General features: G+C 46.6%; 1 protein-coding gene across 2 annotated transcripts; it reads left to right on the top strand.

Annotated features, from left to right (window-relative positions):
• The first annotated feature begins 2,612 nt into the window (after positions 1-2,612).
• On the top strand, positions 2,613-25,727 carry MSL3 (male-specific lethal 3 homolog (Drosophila)). Of its 2 annotated transcripts, XM_006835633.1 has the most exons (13): positions 2,613-2,714; positions 4,031-4,113; positions 4,437-4,532; positions 5,004-5,101; positions 5,633-5,718; positions 6,714-6,836; positions 7,624-7,784; positions 12,727-12,885; positions 14,361-14,623; positions 17,270-17,379; positions 21,078-21,177; positions 21,761-21,845; positions 25,628-25,727. In XM_006835633.1, the coding sequence occupies exons 1-13, from the start codon at positions 2,613-2,615 to the stop codon at positions 25,725-25,727; spliced, it is 1,566 nt and encodes a 521-aa protein (XP_006835696.1). The 2 variants fall into 2 exon arrangements, with proteins under 2 accessions (XP_006835696.1, XP_006835697.1); XM_006835634.1 differs by lacking the exons at positions 2,613-2,714; positions 4,031-4,113; positions 4,437-4,532; positions 5,633-5,718 and having other exon boundaries at positions 5,084-5,101.
• Positions 25,728-27,647: the final 1,920 nt, after the last annotated feature.

Below are 27,647 nucleotides of genomic sequence, written 5' to 3'. Positions count from 1 at the left end.
GAAACAAAAAGAAAGCATCTGGAACCTTGCCCATGAAAATCTGTTGTTGTTATATGCCGTGGGGTCAGTTCTGACTCATAGAGATCCTGTACAGGGTTTCCGAGGCTGTAAATCTTTATGGGAGCAGAAAGCCTCATCTTTCTCCCGCAGAACAGCTGGGAGTTTTGAACTGCTGACCGTGAGATTAGCAGCCCGATTTGTAATCACTATGCTACCAGAGCTCCTGAAGAGGAACCTGCTATTCATGGGCCAGAAAAATGAAAACAGGCCAGTCTCTAGTTAGGGTTTATAGCACACACACACACCCCTGAGCCCCCCAGCTCCCTGGCCATCTATGGGAACACTGCCATCAGCTCCTCTCCTGGTCCTTGAGAAAGCCCATCTCTGTGAAGAGTCTCTGGGAGGAATTCTGCTTTGAGCCCTGGCTTCCCAGATCTGTCCCTCCTCTGATGACCTTTATTCTGGACAATGCAGCCACCACTCACTCAAATCCTTCCCCGAGAACCTGGGTGCCAGACATCTCCCTTCTGTGAAAGAGGAGGGAGACAAGACATCTCTCTCTCCTTCTCCCCCTTCACAAGCAATTGAATTATTGTGATTCCGGTTCATTAATCTGTAATCTGTTCATTCACTCATTATACAAATATTGGGATGGCTGGGAGGGAGGGGGGAAGGAAGACACAACACTTTGGGAACTGTTACCCATGATGGAAACATTCAGGAATGGTGATGGCTGAATAACATGATGAACACATTTAATTAATGTCACTGAACTGTACATGTGAAGATTGTTGAAATGGCAAATATTTTGTTCCCTATGTTTACCACAATAAGAGCAACAAAAAATGTGTGCCAACCATATACAATAATGAACTAAATTACATGCCCCAGCTTCTTGGAGCTTACCATTTTGGGAAAAGACTATCAATTTTATTACAGAGCAAGCAGTAAATGCAAGGACGGAGGAAGCAGTGTTCTGAGGATTTTCTCTTGGTAAGGTGTCCCAGGAATCTTCGTGCAGGGGAATGGACAGGGTGAGGCTAGTGCCAATTTCTGGAGGCAAGAAAGGAGTAGGGAATGTGAACTGGCTACAGCTTGGACTTTAGAAAAGGGTTACCATCTTAATCTAGTAACTCCACTGTCCACAGATTTTTCTTGTGCTCAATAAGAAACAAACAAACAAAACTAACCAACCAGTCCTGGTGTGGCGTTCTAGGATAAGCAATGGACTGCTAACCCCTAGGTCGTAGGTTCAAATCCACCAGGTGCTCATCAGAATCTCTATACAGAGGTCGCTATGAGTAGGAACCCACTGGACAGCCCTTAACAAGTATGCTTCTGGAGCGTCTCTTATCTCTCGCCATTCGTTTAGAAATAGTTACTAGGCACCGCCTATGTGCAGCTAGTCCCGGGCTCCCACAGTGTTGCCGCTGTGCGGGAGTTTTGGATCTACTGCAGAAGACAAACCCTGAAGGAGGAGGTCTTGGATATTAACTACTCACAGGCCTCTCTCGCACTGTTCCCAGGGGCTGCCACCTGACCTCTCCCCAAACCTACCTCTGGGCTCTCTGTTCTGCCCAGAGTACCCTTCTTCCCTCGCCCAAGGCTCCAGTGCATCTACACACAACGACCTCCCGGATTGGTCACTCCGGCGGCGCTCAGCCTTCTCCCAGCTCTCAGGGAGCTGAGAGAGGGCAGACTCCGACTACCCAGTCAGCCTCAGCGAGGCAGAAGAGGGCAAGTTTCAGGGCTGGGCTTACTTCCCGCGGGCTGCAGATTGCCCGGTCCTTGGGCCTGAGAGTGCGCGCTTTCCGGAGGAAGGGCACCCTTTGCGGCTGCACGCCGAACCCCTTGGAACAGGGGGCGATCCCCTGGCCGGAGAATGTGTCGGTGAATGCCCCCTCGCACACGTGGACGCAGCCTGGAGGCCCAGGGGACTCTTGCTCCGCAGCCCCGCCTCCGCCACCTTTCCCAGGCGCGGGCGGAGGCGACCGCCGGCCGGAAGCCCCGGTCCAGGCGCAGCCCCCCGCCGCAGTCCGTCTTGACCCCGAGGACACTACGGGCGCTCCCCGCCGCCGCCCGCCCTGAACTCGGGGCACACTGCGCGCGCGTCCGCCACAGCCCGCCCAGATGCCGGGACACTATGGGTTCTCCCCGCTGTGAACCGCCCAGAACTTGGGGGACGCTGCACGCGCCCCCGTCGCAGCCCGCACTGACTCCAAGGACACTGTGGGAGTTTCCTGCTGCTGTACGCCCGGACCGGGAAGGGACCGGGGGTGGAGGACACTGCGCGATGCCACTGTAGCACTCCCTACCCCCGACCCCAGGGACACTGCGGGAGCTCCCTGCCGCAGCCCTCCCTGACCACTGGGGATATTACGCGAGCCCCCCACTGCAGCCCGCCTGGACCACCCGGGCCACCGCGGGCACGCGCTCCGGTCGCAGCGAGGGGGGCGGCCCGGTGGCGGGGAGGCGGGCGGGACGAGGAGAGGGCGGGGCGCCCGGGACTCCGCGTGTCCCCGCCCTTGCGGCTGCCCCACCCCCACCATCCCCTCCCCCCCGCGCCGCGCGCTCCTCCCGCCCGGAGTCTCTCTCTCCGCCACGATGAGCAAATGAGCTCGAGTGAGGGCATGAAATTTAAATTCCACTCAGGGGAGAAAGTGCTGTGCTTCGAGCCTGACCCCACCAAGGCGCGAGTCCTTTATGATGCCAAGGTGCTGCCGCGGGGCGGGGGGGCAGGGAGGAGGCGCGGGCGGGGACCGGGCTGGGCGGCGGGCGCAGGAGGCGGCCCCTCGGCCATGGGACAGCAGCGGGGCCCCGGGCGCCGCTGGCCGGCGGCTCTTCAGCCTGCAGTGCGCGGAAGGGCGGCAGGTGGCGCTCGCGGGCCTCTGCCTGGGACTAGGGGCTGGGACACTTCCGCTGACGTTCAGCGCGGGACTGCGCAGGCGCGTGATACGTTGCTAGGCTAGGGTCTAGCGCGTGTTCTATGCTCGCGACAACGGCGCTGGCCGTACGTTGTGGCGGCCTTTCGCCGGCCGGCCTCTCCCTCAGGTTAAGGCTCTCCTTTCTGCATGGCCCGGCGCGGCTTGGCTTCCTGTGGGACGTCCTGACCGACGGACCCAGGTCCTAATCCACAGCACTTCACCGCTGGGCCCCCACTCGCTACGTCACCCACCCCAGTCTAGTGGAGGACCCGACCTCTCCCTCCGCCCCGAGGGCCAGGTTGCTCCTTGCCTTTCAGGGCCTTCCACCATTTCCGCCTTCAGTTCCTGAAGGCTTTTCTGAGTCGAGTCCAGCCCCAGGCTGTCCACCTGAGAGTTTTCGCTCGGCTGAACCCCATTCGGCGCTCCTGGTCCTGCTACTGGGAGGAACGAGTGTACGCCATAGACAGAGCAGGCCCAGAACCCGAAGGAGAGCCATCTTAGCGCCCGGGGGGTGGGACTGCCAGTGACAGGTGCGGCCCTCCGGTGGCCTTGTCCCTAGGGACCACCTCAGGGTCTGCAGTCAGTGCTTATTTGACTTTCAGGTCACATCCCTGCAACCTCTTTCTCGAGGTCTCCCTCCTCTCCCAACCCCCAAATCGCCACCCCCACCCCGAGTCGCGAAGCGTGGCTCTGAGGATACAGCAGGTTGGGATGGAGGCATCTCTAGCCAGCCTTGCCCTGCACACCACAGTCACAGGACTACAATTCCCTAAAGCCCCAGAGCTACAGCCCTTTTGTGTGGCTAGGACTCTCGTTAGTGGCAGATTCGCTAGCCAATGGCTTCTAAAGCTTTGCCCTATCTCAAGCTCAGCTACCAATCACAAGGATGTTGGTCCGATGCTTCCTATTTTGAGGCATCCACTCAGAAAAAAAAAAAAAAAAAAAAATGGAATTGAAAGGGAAAATGTTTCAACCCAGCTCTCAGGCTAAAAAAGGAGAGAAAGCTTTTCTTTTTTTGGACAAATGGAGTACGGCCTCGTTTTCCTGATCTAGTTTCTACTATCCTGTATGTTCTGTCACTTGGGGGTAATTTTTCCTGGTTTCAGATTGTCGATGTTATTGTTGGCAAAGACGAAAAAGGAAGAAAGATCCCAGAATATCTGATCCATTTTAATGGTTGGAACAGAAGGTAAGTGTGCATGTTAAGCTGAAATAGAGACAAATCATCATGGGCACACAGGGACAGTGCACGTTTGAGGATGCTTGAGAAGCACTTGGGGAAAAATTTGTTTGTTTTGCTTTGTTATCAAGTTTTGCCGGGTTCTAAGGAATGATTATTTTGAAGACGATTATATTTGTATCTCTCTGAGTCATTTTGGAAGGCCCACTTTCTTTTTGTGTCTGAAGGACTGACTTTTTCCACTTTGAATTGTGCCTTGTTTGTGATTTTAAAGTGTTGGACCCTATTCAAATACTGATTTTGCCATTTTCTGCCTTTTCCTGCTCCATCAGCTGGGATAGGTGGGCAGGTGAAGATCATGTGCTTCGAGACACCGATGAAAACCGAAGATTACAGCGTAAATTGGCAAGAAAGGCTGTAGCGCGTCTGTAAGAAAACAACAGTCCTGTCATAAATGTTACTGAGTGTGTTTCCTCTTAGTGGTTGGAATTGTAGGGCACAGAGTTAACAAAACAATATGTTGTTGTTGTTAAGTGCCATCGAGTCGGTTCCGACCCATAGCGACCCTGTACAGGGTTTCCGAGGGTGTAAATCTTTACGGTAGTAGAAAGCCTCATCTTTCTCCCGCAGAGCGGCTGCTAGTTTCGAACCGCTGACCTTAAGGTTCGCAGCCCGATTCGTAACCACTGTGGTTTATTAAATGATGTAACTTATATATTTAAAATGAGTGAGTGAAGAGTTGCTTGTGTTCTAAAGAATTACAGTATGTTCAGCATCATCTGCCAAGTGTTCAAGATTCATTGTTGAATTTATCTTGTGTTTTATATCAAGACCCATGCTGGTCAGGGTCAAAATTCCTTTCAGGTGGGCTTATTTATGCATTTATTTATTTTTAACAGAAGAAAGGGAAGAAAGAAGAAGCGCTGCAGGCTCCCTGGTGTCGACTCAGTTTTAAAAAGCCTCCCTGTTGAAGAAAAAGATGAAAATGCTGAAAACTGTACGGTGTCTTGCCTAATGGTTTTCTTTGGCTAAAGGAAGGTTCTCTTGTCTTTTGATTCTCCAGGGCTGATGGGAAAATTCATGGGCGTTAGAGATTGGGAAACAAATTAAGCTCATTATGTATATATACATTTGCCCCTTTTGAATTTGGCCGATGAAAGTAGCAATCACTGTCATTTTGAGATCCTGTCAGGACCCATCTCAGAGTGGCTGCTTTCACAGCTAGTATCTTTATTCTGCCCCCTCATGGGGACTTCTTGTGTTTTCTCTTGGGGACACTTCCTGGACTGTGGTCCCACTTATGAATGAGGCAGAAAACACTAAGATCCTAGTTGACAAAGCACTTTGTGATCATGAGCTTGTGTGGGTTTTTTACGTCCATTGAAGTGGATGTTAGATTTCCAGAAGAAATTGATTGGGGTTGGGCAAGGTTTAGAATCTGTTTTGTTTACTGTAGGCTGCCTGCTATATTGCTCCCAGTTACAGCCTGTCAGGTGAAGTCTGATGGAGGCTGCCTTGTTTTCCTCAGCAATAAGCAGTTCCTCTGATGACAGCAGTGAGGAGACAGATGAGGAAATAAGTGAAGAAAGTGACACCGAAGAAAAGAACGAAGCGGTACAAAGCCATTTATTGTCAAAATGCTCTCTCTTTGATGTGTGTTTTAGTAGTGAAGTCAGTATTCTCCAGTTGTGAAGTATTTTCTAAAAATACCATGTTTTGCCAAATCTACACTGTTACTTGATCTTTAAAGAAAAGCAGCTCTTTAGGGTCCTGGTGTAGCCCTGTAGGATAAACATTGGACTACTAATGGCAAGGTTGGTGGTTCAAACCCATCAGCCACTCCTCAGAAACTATATAGCATCGCTATGAGTTAGAACCCACTGGGCGGAATTTAACAACAAGAAGTTGTAGTCTTTCAGTGGCTGTTCCCACAGAATGTTTTTGCAAATGATAAAATTTCCTTTCCTTTCTCACGAAATATCCAACTTCATTTTCATAATAATAGTTCCTTTTTTTAAATGGCATGATGTATCAGAATTAAGTGTTTTACTGCTAACAGAAAGGTCAGTGGTTTGAACCCACCAGCCACTCCATGGGAGAAAGATTAGGCTGTCTGCTTCCATGACGAGTCACAGCCCCGGAAACCCCAGGGGGCAGTGCTACTGTGTCCTGCGTGTCCTTCAGTGTCGGAATCCACTTGATAGCAGAGCAGTTGTCCAGGCGTCTTCTGCTGCCCTTCAGTTACCATCAAGCCTGAGCCTGAGCTTAAATGGGGCAGAAAAGCGAAGCATTTGCAATACAGCAATGCTTGTTGTTGATGTGAAATGCCATCTAGTCAATTCCGACTCGTAACAAGCCTGTATAGGATTTCTGAGGAGTGGTTGGTGCATTGAAAGTGCAGACCTAGCCCTTGTGCCTCTCGTACAGTGCCCACCAGGACGCCCATCTAGCGCTAAGTGCTTTTCCTTTAGAACACGTGGCACCGTCTGTTTGGTGTGGCCTGAGAATCCCTGGGTCTGTGTCAGAGGCGGTGCCCATGGGACGGTTCTTTGGGGCTGTAGCCTCGGTTGCAGTTTGAAACAGTGAAGCCTGGCCTTGTGATGTTGCAGAAAGAAGAGCCGGAGCTGCACACCAGAAGGGAAATGGACGAAAGGCCGATAAGTATCGACATTCCTGAGGTTTTGAAGAAGAAGCTGGAGGACGATTGCTACTATATTAACAGGAGGAAGCGGGTTTGTGAGGCAAACCCAGTCAGACCAAGAGGCTTCCTGAGACGGGTTGCTTAGCCATAGTTTACAGGCACAGGCTGGAAAGCAGTTGTGATGCTTTGAGGAATGAACTGTTTGTCGTTGGTGTGCTTAGGCCGGGTTGACAGTCCTCTGTCCCTGGTGCTGTTGCAGCGGCTTAAACGCCACACCAGCACAGTCCTCGCCAGCACTCCCCTGCCCCAGCTACCTAGGGCAAGTCCCCAAATTCCTATCCCTGGACTCCCATCAAGAAGTTATGACTCTAATGACCAGGGTGGGGGCTGGCCAGGGTATTTTTTAGAAGCTCCACACACTCTAACGGGTCTCTAACAAAGAGAACCCCTGCATCTATATACTTGAAAGATGAATGAAGTTATAATCAGGAGAAGAAATATAAACCGTGTACTTGACCGTATTGCCTTTAAGAAACTGGACTTCTTAGAGGAGCCCTTCTGGTGCAATGGTTAAGTCATCAGCTGCTCATCAAAAGGCTGATGGTTCAAATCAACCGGCCACTTGGCTGGAGCTAGATGAGGCAGTCTGTTTCCACAAAGACTTCCAGCCTCAGAGGCCCTACGTGGCAGTTCTCTCTCCTGGAGAGGTACCTTGAGTCAGAATCAACCTGACAGCAGTGGGTTACAGGTTATTTGAACAGAATTGGCTCGATTCCTTTATTTTTGTGTTAAAGAAGCAACATAGACATGATTGCTTTTTCTTGGAATGATCTAGACAATGAAATGTTTACATCACATGTGTCTGATTTTGTTAACAGTTAGTGAAACTTCCATGCCAGACCAACATCATCACCATTTTGGAATCCTACGTGAAGCATTTTGCTATCAATGCAGCCTTTTCAGCCAATGAAAGACCTCGTCACCACCATGTCATACCACACGTCAACATGAACGTGCATTACATCCCTGCAGAAAAGAAGTGAGTCTTTGGCGTGACCTGGTCCTCGCTTTGTGTCCTTTTTTAAATGACTTTTTATTGTGAATTGGGTGAAGGTTTGCAGAGCAGCTCAGTCATCCACTCACTAGTCTATGCCTGTGTCGTTTCATGTCATTGATTGCAATCCCCACAATGTAACATCACTTACTGCATTTCCTCTCCATGTTTCCTGTTTCTATTCCTCCTTGTTTCCTAACCCTTGTGAACTTTGTCCTCGGGTAATCTCTCCTAGTGTCTTAGAGAAGTGACTTCAATTAGACCAATTGCTCCATTTCATTTATTTTGTTTACTTTCTCTTCACGGTCACTTGCTCTGTTTTCTTCTTTTCGCTTGTAAGCTAGGGGATAGGAAAAATAGAGCTGCAAGAGATCCTTGGGGTCATTGAGACACACTGCTCTTATAAGTGGGAGGAAGCTGTGGCAGTCTGTGTTTGTGAAGATCACAATCTTACACATCGTGTGGAGCAATTCAACGCTACCCTATAGGGGCATTGTCAGGTGGCATGGACTCAACAGCAGTGTGATTGAGTTTTTTGGTTCTTTATAAATGGGAAAATGAGAGCATAAGGCGTTGGTAATTTCCAACACTCAAGTCTAGCTTTAACCTGATCAATTTTAGAGAGACAGCCCACCACAATAGATTTTTTTCTATTTTTTTTTTCCTATTTATTGTTATTGCAGACATTCTTCAAAATCCCAGCCATCCTAGTAAAAATTGCCCATAGACCTGACCTGTAGTCAAATCAGAATATTAAAATTCTTCTTTATCTTTGTTCCCTTCTCAGCCTTTATGTGTATGTTTAATTTTTACATGGCATATTGTACAACCTGCAAAAGCAGGAACCTGTGGAAGGCAGAAACTTGTCATAGAAGGAAAATTCCAGTGTTTTCCACTAAAACGAGTGATAGAAAAGTGGAAAGCCTGCACCCTGTCAAAGGTGGAAAATTTGTGAGACCCAGAAAAACAAGGCAGTCCCGACAAGGTCCGGCTCTCAGATATTTCACTGTAATATAAGATAGTATGATGTGTTCCGTGGTCGATTAGGATAATGCGCTACTTATCCTTTCGCTTTTAGTTCAGCTTTAGTTGGTTTTCCTTTCCTTACTCTCCCTGTAACTAATTTTGTACAATCATGTAATTTGAAACGTCAGTGTGGTTAAGTGCCATGAAGTGTCGGCTCCAGCTCATGGTGCACTTGTATAGGATTTCCAAAGCTATGCATCTCCGTGGGAGCAAAAAGCCTCATCTTTCTCCTCTGGAGTGGCTGGTGGGCTTGAACCGATGCCCTGTGGTCCACAGTCTAGTACTTTATCATACAGAGCCACTGTGCTCCCAATCCAAATGTTCTTGTTAAGTGGCATCAAGTCAGTCCTGACTCATAGTGACCCTGTATAGCATTTCCGAGACGGCACATCTTTCTCCCGTGGAGTGGCTACTATCAAACCATTGACCTGGTGGTTTTCAGTCCAATGCTTATCCTTGGAGCCACCACACTCCCAATCTAAATATGGAGGTTATTTTATTGTTTGTTTGTTTTTTTTAATGTATGAGGTATCACTTACATCAGTAGATTTATACTGGACTCATATTTGTCTGCGAGTGTTTACTTCATAGGGCAGAGAAAGAACTCTGCATTATGGTGTGGCTCTGTTTTGTTTTTACGTCATGATACGCCCTGTTTTATGGCTAGCCCATGAGTTAGTCCAAGGGAATGGTAAACTCCAGCAAAAGTTGGACCTGTTATCTGTTCTTGTCTTACAGGGTGTCCATGACTGCTTTTACCACGTGACAGCAGAGTTGAGTAGTTGTGAGAGAGACTGTGGCCTGCCAAACCCAGCCCCATCTGCTAGTCTGATGTCTTCCAAGAGGACATTGACAAATCAGGCAGTGCCAGACCTCTTTTATAAAGGGCCAGCTAGCACAAGGGAACTTGCAAAAGTTCATGGAAAAATTCCATTCATTTTCTTAAATTTTTTTTATTGTGAGTTGAGTGAAGGTTTACAGAGCAGATCATCAGTTTTACAGTCAATAAATCATATACTTTGTATTATGGCAGTGATTGCAATCCCCTCGTTGTAACCTCACTTAGCTGACTTGCTTCCTATACTACTTGTTTCTATTCCTCCTCCTTTCCCAATCCCTCTGAATTTTGTCCTTCGGTAAATACTGTCCTTTTGATCTCAATTGGTTGACCATTCTGTGGTGTACGTACCTCCCTAGTGTGGTTAGACCCCCTATATACCTATGTACTGTTTGACTCAATGGAAAATTGAGCCACGAGGGTAAGTTTAGTTTCAGACTTGAAGAGTGGCCAAAGGCCATAATCTCAGGTCTCCTTCAGTTCTGACCACAAAGCCTGGTCTTTTTTTTTATGATTTTGAGTTTTGTTCCCCATTTTCTCGCACTCTATCCAGGACCTTCTAATGTGACCCCTTTCAGAGTAGTTGGTTGTGGGAGCCGGGCCCCAGCTAGTTCTGAGACTGAGATTCATGTGGTCCCATTGTTTCCAACTAACTTCAGTTTTCCTCACTTGTCTTTCCTCCACACAGGAAAGGATCAAGAGATGACTTTAGTTGGCCGCTCACAAGCTTTTAAGATCCCAGTTGCTCCTCACCAAAGTAGGATGTAGAAGATTATCTTTGTAAACCGTGTTATATATAATATCAGCCTTTTTTATAGGACAGTGTCTGAGTCTTTCTTTCTTGATAGCTTCTAGGTTGTTTTCTCTCTCTCTTTTCATCTGCTGCTGTCGTCAGTGTTGATTCAGAGCAGCTTTCTAGGACAGAGTAGAACAACTCCATAAAGTTGATTTTTATTGTGAATTGAGTAGTAGTTTACATGGGAGAACATCGGTTTTACACTCATCCTATTATATTTCATTCATTGCAATGACTGCATCATCTATACATCATCATTCAACAGTATTTGCTTCTATTCCCTCTGCTGGTTTTGTTTTGTTTGCGGGGGCGGGGGGATGTACACAAAAACACTCAGACAAATATAATAATTTACACTATCAAAGGACACATTCTGCGAGCCTGCCTCCTGGCTGCTAGCACACAGCCTTTCTCTTTCTATGAGTCTAGAGTCCTCAGATGCTCTCTCTCTCCATGTCCTCATCTCTGCTTCCATCTCTGGTGTCGCTGCTTCTCTGGATAGGCTCCCAAATTCTGCTCATGCTTTTCTCCCTTGATGGTCCTAGGGTCATCTGTTCCTGAATTGTAAGATTAACTGCTCCCCCCTTGTTTTGTCATAAAACTTCTACCTTCGTAGTTGTGGCAGTCACAATTCATCATGACAACAATTACTGTTGAATCATAAAACTCTTATCCCCACCGTTTCACCAGACCTGTGTAAGTAACTTTTTACGAGAGCAGATGACCTCACCTTTCTTCAGGGTTGAACTACTGACCTTACAGTTAGTAGTCCAATGTCTAACCAAGGGCCCCTTTGCTCTCTTTGAGGTTAATTTAAAAAAAAAAAAAAAGTCATTTAGATCATTGGTTCATTGGGAACTTTCCTATACGTGCGAGAGGGGTCCGATTTGTGTTTACGGCTAAGGTGGGTCAGTGTTGTGGACAGGGTTTTTGAAAACCATATGCTCCCTTCCCATTGAATTGCCATCTTTCCCTTTTCCAGTTCACTTGGTTCATTGGAGTGCGTTTTTATGTGGGGGATACTGTTTGCATCACACTTGCTTCCCAGCACCTTGTCATACCTCATAAGGAAGTGCCCCTCCTCTTTTTAGTGAGGTCCTTGGCTGTCTTTGAACCTTCTGCGTACCTTTGTTGTGGTTGTTGAGTGCCTTCGAGTCTCTTTCTGCTCATGGTGACCCTGTCCAGGGTTTTTGAGGAGCAGCTGGTGGGTTTGCATTATTCTGCAGTGCCACACCAGGACTTCCTTATGACTTAAAACGTGTCCTTTTATCATCCAAAATCTCACTGAGATTCTGACTGAACTCATACTAACTGGAGATACTGATTCTCCTAGAAGATTGCGCGTAAGCTGTGCCTTCCCATCTCTGATGTGCTTGACTTTTCCCTTCCATTCCAGGCTTCTTTATGCCTTCAGCTGGTCTTTTAGGGTCTTCTCCCCAGTTAGGCCCTCTGACTTCTGGACCTTTATTCTTAAGTAGTTTCCCCCTGTAGTTGTCATAATGGATTGTTACTCAAGGGCCATTCTTTGCCGACTCGGTAACCACTGGCATGTGTTTGGGTGATAGCTATCAGTGGTGGGAATATTCTTTTCGCTCCAATACAATCACATCTTGACCCTGGTGGCTCCAGAAGGTAAAACTGGTTGTCCTTAAAAGCACTATTCATATTTCTCAAAATATGGCTACTTTTCTAAGATCTTTGGACCACATTTAGGTTTCTGGTCTGGATGCACTGAGAGTGTGCACTGCCTCCCACATGGCCTAGCTGTAATCGAGGGTTCAAACTCTTTTCTTTAGAAATATCACAATGACCCATGACAATTGTATCAAAGCTTGCTTTACAAGCAGCTGCTTCTTGTGGTCAGAGAAATCATTCCTAACATGCTGCCTTGCAGCAAATCTGAAAGTGCGGTTCTTGGAATGGAAAGATATCCCATAGTTCACAGAGGCAGCCAGCTGTCAGCTCCCAGTGGTTGGGGCCTCCCCATCTCTGGCTGCACATCTGGCCCAGCCGCATCATCTCATCGGCATTGAACGCTTTCCTTTGTGTGAAGGGTGGGAAACAAAAAAAAAAAGTACTATGTACTTTCTATAGCAGGTCCACTTTGATATCTGACTATTTTCTCGTTGGCATCTGCACACCCATTCCATGCTGTATGCGGGTCTGGGTAAGGTTTAACACCGTGCCTTATTAAAGGTGTGGGACTTTATGGTGAAGATGGAGTGCATACATCAGTATTACAGTATTGTCTTGTTGTTTCCCCTCAGTGTGGACCTTTGTAAGGAGATGGTGGATGGATTAAGAATAACCTTCGATTACACGCTCCCATTGGTTTTGCTCTATCCATATGAGCAAGCTCAGTATAAAAAGGTGACTTCATCCAAGTTTTTCCTTCCGATTAAGGAAAGTGCCACAAGCACCGCCAGGTAAGTTAGAGAGCCTGCTGTCTGCCCCTGATTGCAGCAAACACGTAGTTCAGTCTTGTTTGGAAGATGACAGTCTGATGCTGTGTAGCTGGAAAGAGTGAAAGGTGCTGACACCAGGGGCCAGGGGTCTTCCTTCTTCCTCACTCTGTGAAGACATCATTCACTTTTCAGTGGCTTTGAGAAATTTTCTCAGTGAAGCATGGAGCATGTAGTGGGACCCTGTTTCTCTGAGGTAGACGGAGGGAGGTGGGGTGCAGAAGGGTGGAAGATGGTGTGAACTGAGCTCCTTCACATATTGGGGTGCCTCAGAGAAGTTATTTTGAGCCCCCATGTGCACACTGGAATGAGCATCTGCTGTGTGGGGCAAGTCTTGTGAAATGAGAGTTCCTCCAGGGCTGGTCACAGCTGGCTTGCAGTGAAGGTCATTTCCCTTCTCCCTCTAGGGCATCCTACTTCCTTCCCTTAGTGAATAAACTAGTGGAAATCACTAGTCTTTGGGGGTGGGGAAACCCCAACCCAACTTAAGACTTTATCTTAACCTTCTAGAAGCTAGTACCATTATCTTCCTCCTTCATTATCTCTTGCTGAGAACAGTTTATTCTCAGTGTTTCTATTCATCCATCTCCTCTGTTCTTACCATCTGGCTTCATACTGCCCTGACCACTTGACCAAACTCATATCTGCAAGTGCGCAGATCACCTTCCTTCTGATCATCCACTGTTGACACACACCAACACTTCTCTGTGCTTTGCTTCCATCTCTTTTCCACCTACTTTGGTTGCCTTCTTTCTTCCTTTCCTACATGTGGGCTCCACCCCAGGTTGCAGGTCTGTGAGAATTGCTGGGGAGCTATGTTGAAGTCCAGAGCTTGAGAGTCCAAATGTCTAGGGAGGACTCTGTTTCCACAGCTGCCCGACACTTGTGGTTTCTTCTTGCACTGCTGGGTGTTACTGTCTGATGGAATCTGCTCTTCTTCTCTAGACCATCGCTTCTCAGGCTCTACCCTAGTGACATTTTGGGGCTGGATAGTACTTTTTGGTAGATGCTGTCCTATGCATTGTAGGATGTAGAGCAGTATGCCTGACCTCTGCCTGCCAGCTGCCAGTAGCCGCCCGCCCCCACCAACACACACACAAAAAACTTCTCAGCTGTGGCAACCAGAAAGACCTCAATATTGCCAGATGTCCCTGAGCCAATAATGACTGCTGTCAAACAAGCAGAATGGGACTTGCCTTCTCTTAGGGCAGCGTACCTCTCTGAGGTAGTGAAGAAATGAAAAGTGATTGTGTGTATTTAGTTACTCTCTTAGAAAAAAGATTTGTGTTGGCACACATTTGAATTGAAGACATGTCATCCTCTTGGAGTTAAGAGTTTGGTAACTGTTCTGTTACGAGAGCCGTGTGAGAACGTGTCCACGTTTTGGAAGAATTCTATGGTTGTGGTCATGGGTGAAAACTCTCCCCTGTTCTCCTTAGGAGCCAGGAGGAGCTGTCTCCGAGCCCGCCCTTGTTGAATCCATCCACTCCACAGTCCACCGAGAGCCAGCCGACTGCAGGGGAAGCAGCCACACCCAAGAGGCGCAAAGCTGAGCCGGAAGCTTTGCAATCTCTGAGGCGCTCCACACGCCACAGCTCCAACTGTGACCGGCTATCTGAGAGTAGTGCGTCACCTCAGCCAAAGCGCCGGCCACAGGACTCATCTGCCACCATGCCCAAGCTGTTCCTGCACCTGGAAAAGAGTAGGTAGACTCCCAGGTGGGGCAGCACCCTGCCAGGATGAGCAGATCTCTGTATTGTGCTCTTGTCTGTGCCAGGCTTTGTGCCCAGTTCACACGCACATGAGTACAACAGGGTGATTCTGTTAACGTGGTCAGAGTGCTGGGGGGGGGGGGGGGGGGAACTGTACTCTCGGGGTAAAGGGAGGGGCTTGGAAAGATTGCCCGCTGGAGAAATGGTGGGGCCGGGATTGAGCTGTGTCCTGGTGTGGAGCTGTAGCATCAGCACTAGACTGGTAACCACAAGGTTGGCCATTCAAACCCACCAGCTGCTCTTTGAAAACCGTATGTAGGATCTCTATGAACCAGAACTGAATCCATGGCACTTAACAATAACAACCACAGGAGTCCTGGTGGTGCTGTGGTGAAGCTCTTGGCTGCTAACCAAAGAGTGTGTGGATTGAGCCCACCAACTGCTTTGTGGGAGAAAGATAATGCAGTCTGCTTCTGTAACGATTTACAGCCTTGGAAACTCTATGAGTAGTTCTACAGGGTTGCTGAGTTGGGATCATCTCAGCAGTGAGTTTGGTTTTGGCCTCTACCCTTTCTTTTGCGCAGATGGAATTACTGAAATCCATTGTTTTGTATGACCCCAAATCAAACTCTGTGCCATCAAGTGGTTTCTGACTCAGCGACTCTGTATAGGGCTCCTGAGACTGTAAGTCTTTGTGGCGGTCTTTGCAAAGCTTCCAGGAAGAGCTGTTCTCCAGGATTGGTTTTGTTTTTTGTTTTGTTGTGTTTGCATCAGTTGTCTCCATTCTGAAATTTAATTTTGAAAGTTGCATTTTGCCATACAGCGAGAGCTGTCAGGATGACAGGGTCCTTTCCCACCTTATCTCAGCCCCAACCCAACCCATCAGGTTTGCTCGCCCTGATTCCCAGCTGCAGTTGAAATAGAACAGATTATGGAAGAGTTGACAATTTTTTGCAAAATGTATGTAATTTTGGGTCTGCCCCTGGCTCCAGAAGAGGGAGGAGTATTGCGAGTTTACCTGAAGCGTAGTCCTCACAGACTCCAAGCCTAGTTGACATTTCTTGTAAAGCGAAACCATAGTGCTTGGGCATGGGACATGGCTAAGAACCTTTCAGAGTTCTGTCATTTTCAAAAAGCTCCTCATGGATGGATGGTCAGAAGTCACCCAAGAAACTAACTCTTAGTTTCAATGAAAGACGCTTAATATATTCCCTAGACTTAACATTAAAACCTATTCATGTTAAAACAATAAATCATTAGATTGGATACATTTAGGCTGAAAGCTAAAATTAGGTCTCAAAGCACACACTAACCAAGCATTTCCCCAAGTAAATTAAAGTATGGCTGTTCAACCTACACAGCAAATACTGTATTGTTTTGCTATAATATGCCCACCTATATAATGTGTATGCATGTATAATGTGCATTGCACTCCTAGGAAAAGTGTATAAGGGGTTGCCTGGTTTGCAAAAATGCAAAACACAGAAAACACTTACTTACTGCTAGTTATTTGTGTAAAAACCTTAGAAGCCCTCTCCCTAAGTGTTCTGCCACTAATGCAGTGTGATGTGTGTTTGGCCTCTGCCTCTTGTAGCCCTGCCATTCCATTTAGAGCCACAGTCCCAGTAGAGGACCGGCGCTCAGGGTGGGTCTGCCCTGTAGGGCTGCTGTGAGCTGGGGTCAAGTCCCCAGCAGGAAATCAGGGTTTGGAGTTTGGCCCATCTTAGGACTTGGAGGCTCACAGATGAAATCTGGAGTATTCTCCCAGCGACAGTTCTCCCTCACCCTAGTCTTCCTGACTAACCCCTTCAAGACCCTTCCGGCCTGTCAGTGGTATTGGCAGTGAAGGGTTCCGGGGCATGAAGTCTTGCCCCACATTCACTGATGTCTCACCGCCATCTCCAGTTAGGAGTTTGCCATGGAGGCAGAGGTGCTTGACAAGTTCCTGTGGATTGAAACAAACCACAAAGATGTATTTAAAAAAGAGACAATATGCTTTATAGAATCCTTTTTAATAATCAGGTGCTTTTCATTTTTCAGTTTTGTTTGACTATAATCCACAGACCAGACAATGAACCTGTTTGAAGTATACAATTCAGTGGTTTTGAGTATGTTCAAAGTTGTGTAACCATCACCACAGTCAATTCTAGAGCATCATCTTTTCCCCCTCCATCCCCCTAACAATGAGCAAGCACTCCCCATTCTTCCCTCTTCCCAACCATGGGCAGCCACAAATCTGTCCATGTGGCCATTTCCTGTGGATGGAGCCCTAACAGCTGACTTCTTTACCTCAGTGCTCATTCATGTCATGTTGTTGTTGTTGTTAGTGTCATCGAATCAGTTCTGACTCATAGCAACCCTGTACAGGGTTTCCGAGGAGCGACTGATGGATTTGCCTTACCAGTCTTTCAGTGCTGAGCCTACAGTGTCACACCAGGACTCCCGTCCATGTCAGAGTATTCCTTTTTTTCTGTCTAAATAACAGTCTAGATTCTGTCTTTTATCATTTTGTTAAAAATTATTTTCTCTGAACTGCTTTGTGCTGTGTGCTCAGCTTGTGACCAGGGTCTCGATGGTGGGCTTGGGTTCAGCCGACATGGGTTACAGATGAGTGAGTGCATCGTTCTTGTTTGCAGAAACGCCGGTGCATAGCGGGTCATCGTCCCCCATTCCTGTGACCCCCAGCAAGGAAGCAAGTGCTGCGTTTGCTGGCTTTGAAGGGAGACGGAATAATGAAATAAATGAGGTAATCAACTCTGGCCTGATGTTCCTCCCTGATGATCCTGTCTCACTGAAAACATTTTTTAAAAACTTACCTTGTGATTTGACGGTAAGATCTGCCACTGTTTTGTGGTGAATTCCCATGGGAGGACATCACAGTGTCCTGAAGAGTTGTAAGGTGGTGGCTAGTCACAACATTGTTGCCATGATTCTTTGGAACATTTGAGTTTTTAGTTCTTCAGATATGAAAATGATTAAGGGTTCAACCGTAAGTAAAATCATCTGTTACTTTAATTTAGGGGTGTGGAATGTGCGGCCCACGGCCGTATAAGGCCCGTGAAATCATTTGGTTTAACCTTGCCAAGGCAACCACAGTTCCAGCCATCACATTTGGGTTGAGTTTAAAAATGTAACAGCTGTTTGCAGAACTTGAGTTGGATTTAGCCCCCACGTAGGCTGTACTTGGCCATCTGCTTATAGAAGCTAGAAGGCGTCCCAGTTGTGGTACAGTGGGTCTAGAGGGGAAGTTAGGAACGCTAGCACCTAATAGCCCAATTCACCAGCTATGAAGGTACTGCTGCAGGATTTACTAGGGGGCTTCAAAAAATTCATGGAGAAATGGATGAAAAGAGAATGAAATTTTCCATGAGCATTTTTGAAGCCCCATTGTATTCGATTATTTAAGGAAAATCTTGACATTTGAAATTTCACGTAACTTGGGTCTCGCCTAATACAGTCAGCAGTGCTTGGGCGCCATCTCGTGGTTGAGGGTATAGCTGCAAGCTGAAAAAAAAAAAAGGTGATTTTGCTAAATATTTTAAATTCATGAGATCCTGATGACCCCACTCCCCTCTGTGCCGCCTTCATAGCTATGGTGCCTAACTAGGCTTTGGCACCCAGGTGACCCTGTCACTTTATTTCCAGGGTCTGGACCTAGATATTTCTAGTTAGTATCCATAGGGCATTCCCAGGAATACCCCAGGTGGGAAGCCCATTGTATTAAAGACCTATAATAAACCACTGAAGAGATCAGGTACTGCATTGAAATGTAAAATGGAGGGAGGGAGGGAGGGGGTTTCACTTAATAACTAGTTGTTGTTAAGTGCCAATGAGACCCTATATAGGGTTTCTGAGGAGTGGTTGGTAGTTTTGAACCATTGACCTTGTTGTTAGCAGTCCAGTGCTTATCCTACAGTGTCACACCAGGACTCTGAGTGACCTGCTTTTGTGTCCAGGCATCCAGTGAACTGCACGTTCACTGTGGTTCCCAAGCGTCAGCACAGAAGGCTGGGTGGGGACACAGCAGTCCATGCCAGAGTCCAGAGGTGGCAAGGAAAGGAACATTCGCTCCTAACACTGTGTTTTATAAATTCATCCCCAGGATCTAGCTGACTTTTGATTTGGTTCTGATTTTGCATCTTCCTGATGCGTCTGACAGAGGGTTTCCTCAGGCCCTCCTGTTTTTAAACTTGGCAAGTCCCGCAAAGCACAGGCTGCGACTATAGTCAGGTAGACTTTGGATCCAGTCGACAGATAGTTGATGCGTCTCTAGGGAAAGCTCCCACTTTACCCATGGCCAGAGTTAGGTCTGAAACTCAACCTGAAGGACAAGAAAAATCGGCTCTGAGGTGTGAAGGCGAGTTCGTCAATTCAACAGGTTAAAGACGTCCACTTAGTGCCCATAGCAAATCTCACTTCACAGGAACGATAGCAGTACAGTGGTACCTGGCTGAGCCGGAGTTGCCATGTTTTTCCCGATCTGGCAAGTCGCCTTCCACCTTTGATGAAGGACAGTCTTAGTACTTTCCTATCACAATTTTTAGTGGGAAATATTTACATTTTCAGTCTCTGACAGGTTTCCACGATACACGGGTTCTGGCTTTCATGGACTTTACTGTATTACTAGAACCATCTTTGGGTTCCTTTATTTGGGAACATTTGTGTTTTAGATGAAAGTTTACATAGCAAATTAGATTCCGCTTCAACAATTCAGACACATTGTTCCTTGGCATTGGGTTGGGTTACTTTTCATTGTTTCATTCTTTGAATGTGGCCAGTTTTTCAAGGGAGAAGGTGCTAAAGGACCCAAGCAGCTATTGATAGTGCATCGTTGTTCAGAATTGGGAAAGCATTGATTTCCATAATCTATGTTCTATTTTCCTCAGACTTGCATTATTTTTATAAGTTGGTGTGATTCTGATATAGTGACATAGCTTCCCCTCTACATCCATGTATTGTCCTCATATTTAGCTGCTTAGCAGTGTCCCACGTTGGTGAGCAAGAGGGATCTGGCTAGAATTGGTTTAGAAGGCAAAATGGATTTTGTAAACAAAATTATAGTGGAAAACTCAAATATATATAGAAATATAAACTACATGGAAGACAAATACTTATTTTTGCACTTTAAGAATTGAGCCTCAATTTGATGACCTTGACCTATGAATCCTTACAGCAAGAATCATTCCCACCCCCTCCATACACAGAGTAGACAGGGATGGGCAACTTGGACATTAGCTACCCAAAATGGGGGGGGCCTACAAAGGCAAGGAATGATTGGCTTACAAGCTTTCAAGAGGGAACCTAGATCCAGAGGGTGTGGAGGAAGGTAGAATCTCCAGTGAGTAGTATCCAATCTGTCTAGGCGGGGCTGATGAAATGAAATGCGGATAGGTCTCTTGTGATCCAATAGTGAATAATTGTTATCAGGACTGATTGTGAGGGTTGGAAATGTAAAGGTAGACGTTTTGTAGCAAGGAGGGGAGTGATTAACTTTTCAGCCTAAGAGCAGAGGTCCCTGGGACCATTAAGGGAGAAGAGCGAGAGCGGGACCCTGCCCAGAGAAGCAGTGATGCCTGAGATGGAGGCAGAGACGATGACGTGGAGAGATGGAGCAGTTGGGGACTTTAGACACAGAGAGGGAGAGGGGCTGTGTGCTGACGACCGGGGGGCAGGCTTGTAGTGTATGTTCTTTTGCTTGGTTGATGATGCATGGAGGGGATTGTAACCATGGCAATGAAACGATATATGATAGGATGAATGTAAACCTAATGTTCTCCCATATAAATGATCACAGAATTCACAATAAAACATAAAAAAAAAAAAAAAAAAGATTTGAGCATGTAACATTTTTGCTGTATTTATATGAGGGGGGCTTTGAAAAGTTTGTGTTTGTGGAAAATGTAGTGAAAAGATCTGGAAAATTTTCCCTGAACTTTGTGAAGCCCCTCATATAATAATATTGTACCCATGTGACAAGTGTCAATTGTACTTCCCTGTCCAGTAGCCCTAATCTTGTCCTGTGGTCCCATATCTGTAGATGGCCCACATAGGAAGTCAGTGGTGGCTTAGTAACTCCCATCTTGAATGTTGCCAGTTACCTCCCATTTCTTGGTTCAACCATGAAGTCCTCCCAGGGTGTCTGGGGTGGGAGCTGGGGGTGGGAACATGACCTTCCACATCTGTCTGCCAACTTGAGGTCATCCAAGCCTAACCCCACTGCCGTGGAGTCGATTCTGACAGGAGAGAGTGCAGTGCTCCCTGGAGTTTCCAAGGCTGCCCTCTGTCGTCTGCACAGAAGCTGGCTGTCCATCTTTTTCCTGCAGAGTGGCTGGTGGGTTCAAACTGCGGACTAGTTGATTAGTATCTGGGCACTTCATCACAACACTGGTTGTCGTGACATGTTCAGGATGCACTAATGAAAGCATCAATCTGTACTTTTCACAGGTCCTCTCCTGGAAACTGGTCCCCGACAATTTCCCCCCAGGTGACCAGCCGCCTCCACCCTCTTACATTTATGGCTCACAGCATCTGCTGCGATTATTCGGTAAGATGTTCTGGCTCCTTTTTCCTGTCATCCTGTCTTGTGCATTGAATGTCCTCATCAGTGTCTGCGCATTTTGTGAGTTTGGCTGCAGGTATCCACCTGATGGGTCATTTGTGGGCCTAAGACCACGGAAAGGAGGTCTCTTCAGAGAACAGGCACTGAGTGAATCATGTTCCACACAGAGTGGGCTTTTGTTATATGTACCACTAGTCTAGGGGGCCCTGGTGTTGCAGTGACCAGGCACTCAGCTGGTAACTGAAAGACTGGCAGTTTGAACCCACCAGCCCCTCTGAGGGAGAAAGCTGTGGCCATCTGCTTCAGTAAAGATTTACAGCCTTGGAAACTCTCTGGGGCAGTTGTAATCTGCCCTGCAGAGTTAGTTGCTATGTGTGGTACCGACTACTCAATGGCAGTGGGTACCACTCCTGCCTTCCCTGACTGAGCGGTTTTGTTTGGTAATGAGAATGTTTATTTCTGTCACTGGGTGGTTAAAGCAGCAACAGATAGCTTCTGAGTGGGTGCTGCACTGGTTAGAAGTTGTGAAACTGTAATTCTTTTGCCCTGTTTTTGTTCCCCAATGCAGTAAAACTTCCAGAAATCCTTGGAAAGATGTCTTTTTCTGAGAAGAATTTGAAGGCTTTACTGAAGCACTTTGATCTTTTTCTGAGGTAATGTTAGAACTGTCTCAGATATGCCTTTGGCCACCTCCCGTGTGACTTGGATAACCTTCAGCAGTGGACTTTTATTTGTTGTCCATCCATGAGCTGGCATCACTGCTAGCACCTCCAGGCTGGATTTTGGGTTTACTATCATGTGAAGAAAAATGTCTGCTGGTCTGTGCTGAGGTGTTTTTTTTAATGTTTTATTGTGAATGATGTGATAGTTTACATGGGAGAACATTAGCTTTACATTCATCCTATCATATATCATTTTATTGCCATGGTTACAGTCCCCCTCCGTGCATCATCAACCAATCAAAGGTAAGTAATTAATAGATTAGATGTTGCCTGTTTTGAGCATGTTTGTGCTAATTGCAGTAGTGCAACAGTGAAGTAGGAGAAAAGAGCTGGTGATCTGCTCCCATAAACATAACAGCTGGGAAACCCAGTGGGGTGCTTAGTTTGATATTGTTACATGGGGTTGCTGCTATGACTTGACGGTACACAGAAATGACAATTTTCTTCAAACACATTTGTTTTCCTCTAGACAGAGGTGGTGGTGGTTGTTGTTAGGTGCCATTAAGTCGGTACCGAGTCATTGTGACCCTATGCACAGCAGAGCGAAACACTGCCTGGTCCTGGACCAACCTCACAATGGTTGCCACACTTGAGCCCATTGATGCTGCCACTTTGCCAATCCTTCTTGCTGGGGGTCTTCCTCTTTTTCTCTGACACTCCAGCTTACCGAACATGATATCCTTCTCCAGTGACTGGTCCCTCCTGACAATATGTCCGAACTATGAGAGACGAAGTTTGGCCATCCTGGCCTCCAAGGAGCACTCTGACCGAGATTAGATCTGTTGGTTCTTTTGGCAGCCCATGGTACATTCAATATTCTCCTCCAACACCATAATCCAAAGGCATCAATTCTTCTACAGCCTTCCTTATTCACTGTCCAGCTTTCGCATGCGTATGAGTTTATTGACAATGCCTTGGTTTGGTTCGGTGCACTTTAGTCCTCAAGCTGACATCTTTGCTCTTCAATACTTGAAAAGGGTCTTGTGCAGCAGATTTGCCTAATGCAGTATGTCATTTGATCTCTTGACTGCTGCTTCCATGAGTGTTGATAGTTGATCCAAGAAGAATGAAGTCCTTGACAACTTCAGTCTTTTCCCCGTTGATAAGAATGTTGTTTGTTGGTCCAGTGGTGAGGATTTTTGTTTTCTTGACATTGAAATGCAATCCATAATGAAGGCTATGGTCGTTGATCTTCATCAGTAAATGTTTTAAATCCTCTTCACTTTCAGCAAGCAAGGTTGTATTATCTGCATATCACAGGTTGTTAATGAGTCTTCCTCCAATCCTTATGCCATGTTTTTTTTCATAGAACCCAGCTTCTCAATTATTTGCTCAGCATACAGGTTGAATAAGTATGGTGAAAGAATACAACCCTGTCGCACACCTTTCTTAATTTTAAACCATTGAGACCAGAGGTGGGGAACCTTTATTCTGTCAAGATTTTTAACATCATGAGCCATACAAAATTATCAACTTAAATATTAGCCTGCTGTGTTTGGTCAAACATTTAATTAACTCACCACTAATGTGATGGCTTTGGAAACCCTATCCAGGGTTGCTAGGAGTCGGAATCGACTTGACGACACTCAACAGGAACAGCAATATGAAGGCTGGGACTGCGGTTGCCTTGGCAGGGCCAGACCAAATGATTTCGCAGGTCTTATATGGCCTATGGTCCAGACGTTGCTTGCCCGTGCTCTAGACTTTGCTGTTTCTCATGACAAAAGCATCTTGGCTCTTACCCCACGTGAGGAGTGTGGGGACAGGAGAGAGGAAGCTGTGTCTGTCTCTCTGGCTTCCTCTCCTTATTCTCCAGGGCCAGGAGGAAGAGGGAGCCACACAGCTTTGCCAGTCTTTGGTTCTGATATAAACCCTTGCGGGTGACCGTAGACCAAAACAGTTTGTAGCAGTGACTTTTAAGACTCGTGCTGCCATTTTCAGCCTGTGGGGATCGCACATCAAATGGTATTAATGTCTCACGTTTGATTTTAAAAGAGGTGGAACTGTCGTTTTGTAAGTACCTCTAGGGGGCCAGCCATCTTGCCGAGCTGTCTCAAATTGTGTGTGGCCCATCGGACAGCACAGTTCCAGGGTCTTGGTTGTAGAGTTGTGCTAAATCCTTTGTACGCTGCCTTCCCAGTGGCATATGGGTTTATACACAAAGGAATAAATGCTTTCTTCCAAAGTGGTTGGTGATCTTGAGCCTACAGTGCCCTGAAATGCTGTCCTCATCGGCCTGGTAGCAATGAGATACATTGCCTACTCTGACTGCTGTTGCTCGGCCAGTGCCATGGTCTCAATGGCTGGCTTCCTAGGACATCTGTCATCTCACAGGCATTTGTATTCGTGGGCTCCCAGGTCGTCTTTGACACCCACTTTTGCCAGCCACCTTTAGAAACCTGTCTTGTGTGACTTGACCCCCCTCAGCCCACATTCTGCCCCTGGCTTGCTGGTTGGGCCTCTCGAGGCTTGCTGACTTGAGGTGCCTCCCTCCTACCCAGTCTGTGTGCCCCAAGGGTGCTTTTGGATCAGTTTCCTCACCTCTTCCATCCCAGGTGTCTAGGTGACTGATTCTCTCTTGCTCTTTCCTGGTCCTGCAAGTGTATATCAAGTAGGAGTCACCAGAGAGGGGAGAATGCCACCCCAGACTAGGAAATCCGTCTTGGCATTTTAAAAAGATGCTTTCATGGAAGCATTCATAGAGTGGTGATGAATGGACTTAGTCTTTAAAACATTTTCTTGGAAACACATTCCAGAAGTAGCAGGTACTTCTCAGCTTTCCCCTCAAACAAAGCCATGCCTTTGTTTGCGATACAATCTTGTACACAGTCGTGCTGAGAGACTATGAAGGGACAACTCCCAGTTAGAAGAAAAGCTCGTTCTGTCAAATTGGTGGAAATCCCAGTCAAGTGGCCTTGTAGGCATCTTAGTCTTGAGAGCCTGGCCACGTTTCAACGTCTTTCTTCTTTTTATTTCAGTCATCCTTTTATGTGGTTGGCTACTGTAAGTTGGGACTAGAACATCTTTTAGCAGGACAAATTAGGATACAGAAGAGTATTGCTAGTTACTACATTCAATTTGGAGTCCTGGGGTGGCTCTGTGGGTTAATGCTCCAGACTGCAAAGCCGTTTGAACTGCAAGGTCGGTGGTTCAAGCTCACCAGCTGCTCTTCGGAAACAGGGTCACTATGGGTCAGAACCGACTCGATGGCACTTAACAACAACATTCAATTTGGGTTAAACTTGGTTTGCATCAACCTTGTGGGTTTCTCAAGTGGCATTTATTAAGTTCATAATCTGTGACTTTGGATAGTTTGCTTTAATAACAGGAAACCAGAAGTATTCACAGACATTTCTAAGGGGGCTTCAGAAAGTTAATGGGAAATGAAATTAACCGATGATGGAATTTTCCAGGAACATTTTGAAGTCTCCTGGTATTTGTTCATTGTTCCACAGAAATGTTTCTGTACTCAAGACAGTTAACACACAGAGTTTAGGCTCTGTTTATAATTGGATACCTTATGATAAGTGAGGGATTTGGATGAAATAATCGCCTAGAAGCTGTGTCTGGACTGAAAGCAATTGGTATCTAGAAATCAAGGTTATGGTCACTTTTCTTCCTAATAACAAAACAAGTTGCACCATTTGCGTGGTTGAAGATTTCTCTTTGACTCTGTGACGTGTGGTGGTCATCAGGGCCATTTTTTCTTGCAGGTTTCTAGCGGAGTACCACGATGATTTCTTCCCAGAGTCTGCGTATGTCGCTGCCTGCGAGGCACACTACAGCACCAAGAACCCCCGGGCTGTGTACTAAAGGTGGTGGAAGATGAAGAGGGGACAGCCTCAGGGCTTCTTTGGAGGCCGCCCCCACTGGGCCTGGGGGCAGTGGGCCCTATGATTTGAGGTGCCCACACGTTTTAGTTGTTTCTGTTAAGAGTGACTGCTCCGGTGCTGACCCAGGCTCTGCTGTTGCATGCTTGGAACTGTGCATCATCCTTTGACGATGAGCAGAGAGCAGCTTCGTCAGCAGAGCAGCATGGCAACATCTGGGAAAAGCTTGGAGTTGCCGGGTTTTTTTAGCAATAAGCACCTGTTTTTAGTTCTTTGTTCACGTTAAGCAAAGTTGTTTTGCAGCCTTTCATTTCTGTGACGAAACTGAATGCCTTTGCCCAACAAACTTCAGTTTACTCTGAGTACCTGCCGATACATCAGTATCTAAGAGGGAATTGTACTGACGGCAAAAGAAAAGATCCAGCTATCCGTTGGTCTGTTAGGGTTTCCTTTCTGTAAAACATTATTCTTGGTGATATAAATAAAGTGTTTCCTGTCTTGTTCCAGAGAAATTTGGCTCCCAGGTGTGTTTTCTCTGCCCTCATTTCCTCTTTCCATACTGTTTCTCCTCTTTGTTAATCTTTTTGTCTTACCTGTGTGTGAGTTTTGCTTCTTTTTGCTACTTAGCTCTTTTTGTTCTACGTTTGTGTCTTTTTGTTGTTGTGAAGATGTTTTGTTTTTCTGCCCTTCTTTGATTTTTGTCTCACTTAGGGGCACTCTTAGGAGTTTGGGGCCTGCTGTGACCTCCTGCTTGCTCATCTTCTTCCCACCTTGCAGTGGGTCTGGGGCCAAGTCCAGTGTATCCTCCTCCCTCATTAGCAGCTAACTGTCCCTGAAGTGACTCTTTGACTCTTCATCTGCTGCCTTCTCCCCCACTTCCTTCCCTTGCAGGGTATTCCAACGTTTCAGATCCAGTGTACTTTGAACTGTTGAACATGTTTATAGTCAGTCATTATTCATGGCCTGAAGTGGGACACTGGGAGGGAATGTTTCCTTTTTAAGAATCTGCTTGTTAACTGGCCCCAATAAAATGAGTCCACATTTCCTCTTGTAACATCCATATGGTTGTATATCTTAGAGTTAAAATGAATTCATGTTCTACTCCAAATAAAAGTATTTTCTGCCCCTATAGACATTTTTTTTAGTGTTTTATTGTGAATTATATGATAGTTTGCATGGGAGAACATTAGTTTTACATCCATTCTATTGTACATCGTATCATTGCCATGGTTACAATCCCCTCCATGCATCATTAACCAACCAAAAGGTATACCCTGCAAGCTTGCCACCTACACGATCCCCTCCCCACCATCCAGTCTTCAGCACACAGCCCCTCTCCCTCTCTATATCTAAAGTCCCCAGCTGCTTCATCGCTCCACGTCATTGTCTCTGCCTCCATCTCAGGCATCACTGTTTCTCTGGGTAGGGTCCCGCTCTCAGCTCTTCTCTGTTGGTGGTCCTAGGGACCTCTGCTCCTAGACTGAAAAGTTAATCACTTCCTTCCTTGCTATAAAATGTCTACCTTTACATTTCCAACCTTCACAATCGGTCCTGATAACAATTATTCGCCATTGTATCACAAGAGACCCATCTGCATTTCATTTCATCAACTCTGCCTAGGCAGATTGGATGCTACTCACTGGAGAGTCTGCCTTCCTCCAGGCCCCCTGTCTCTAGGTTCCCTCTTGAAAGCTTGTAAGCCAGTCACTTCTTGCCTTTGTAGCCCCTCACCCTCCATTTTGGGTAGCCAATGTCCAAGTTGCCCGTCCCTGTCTACTCTGTGTGTGGAGGGGGTGGGAATGAGTCTTGCTGTAAGAATTTGTTCCCTCTTTTGACCTACTGCTTCCATAGGTGTAGGTCAAGTCCATAGACATTTCTTATTAAAACTTCCCTTAGAAATTGA

This window comes from Chrysochloris asiatica, unplaced genomic scaffold, assembly GCF_000296735.1.
Source record: "Chrysochloris asiatica unplaced genomic scaffold, ChrAsi1.0 scaffold00018, whole genome shotgun sequence".
Taxonomy (NCBI): Eukaryota; Metazoa; Chordata; class Mammalia; order Afrosoricida; family Chrysochloridae; genus Chrysochloris; species Chrysochloris asiatica.
The sequence above is the reverse complement of the archived record's forward strand: the minus strand, read 5'-3'. Positions and strand labels throughout refer to the sequence as shown.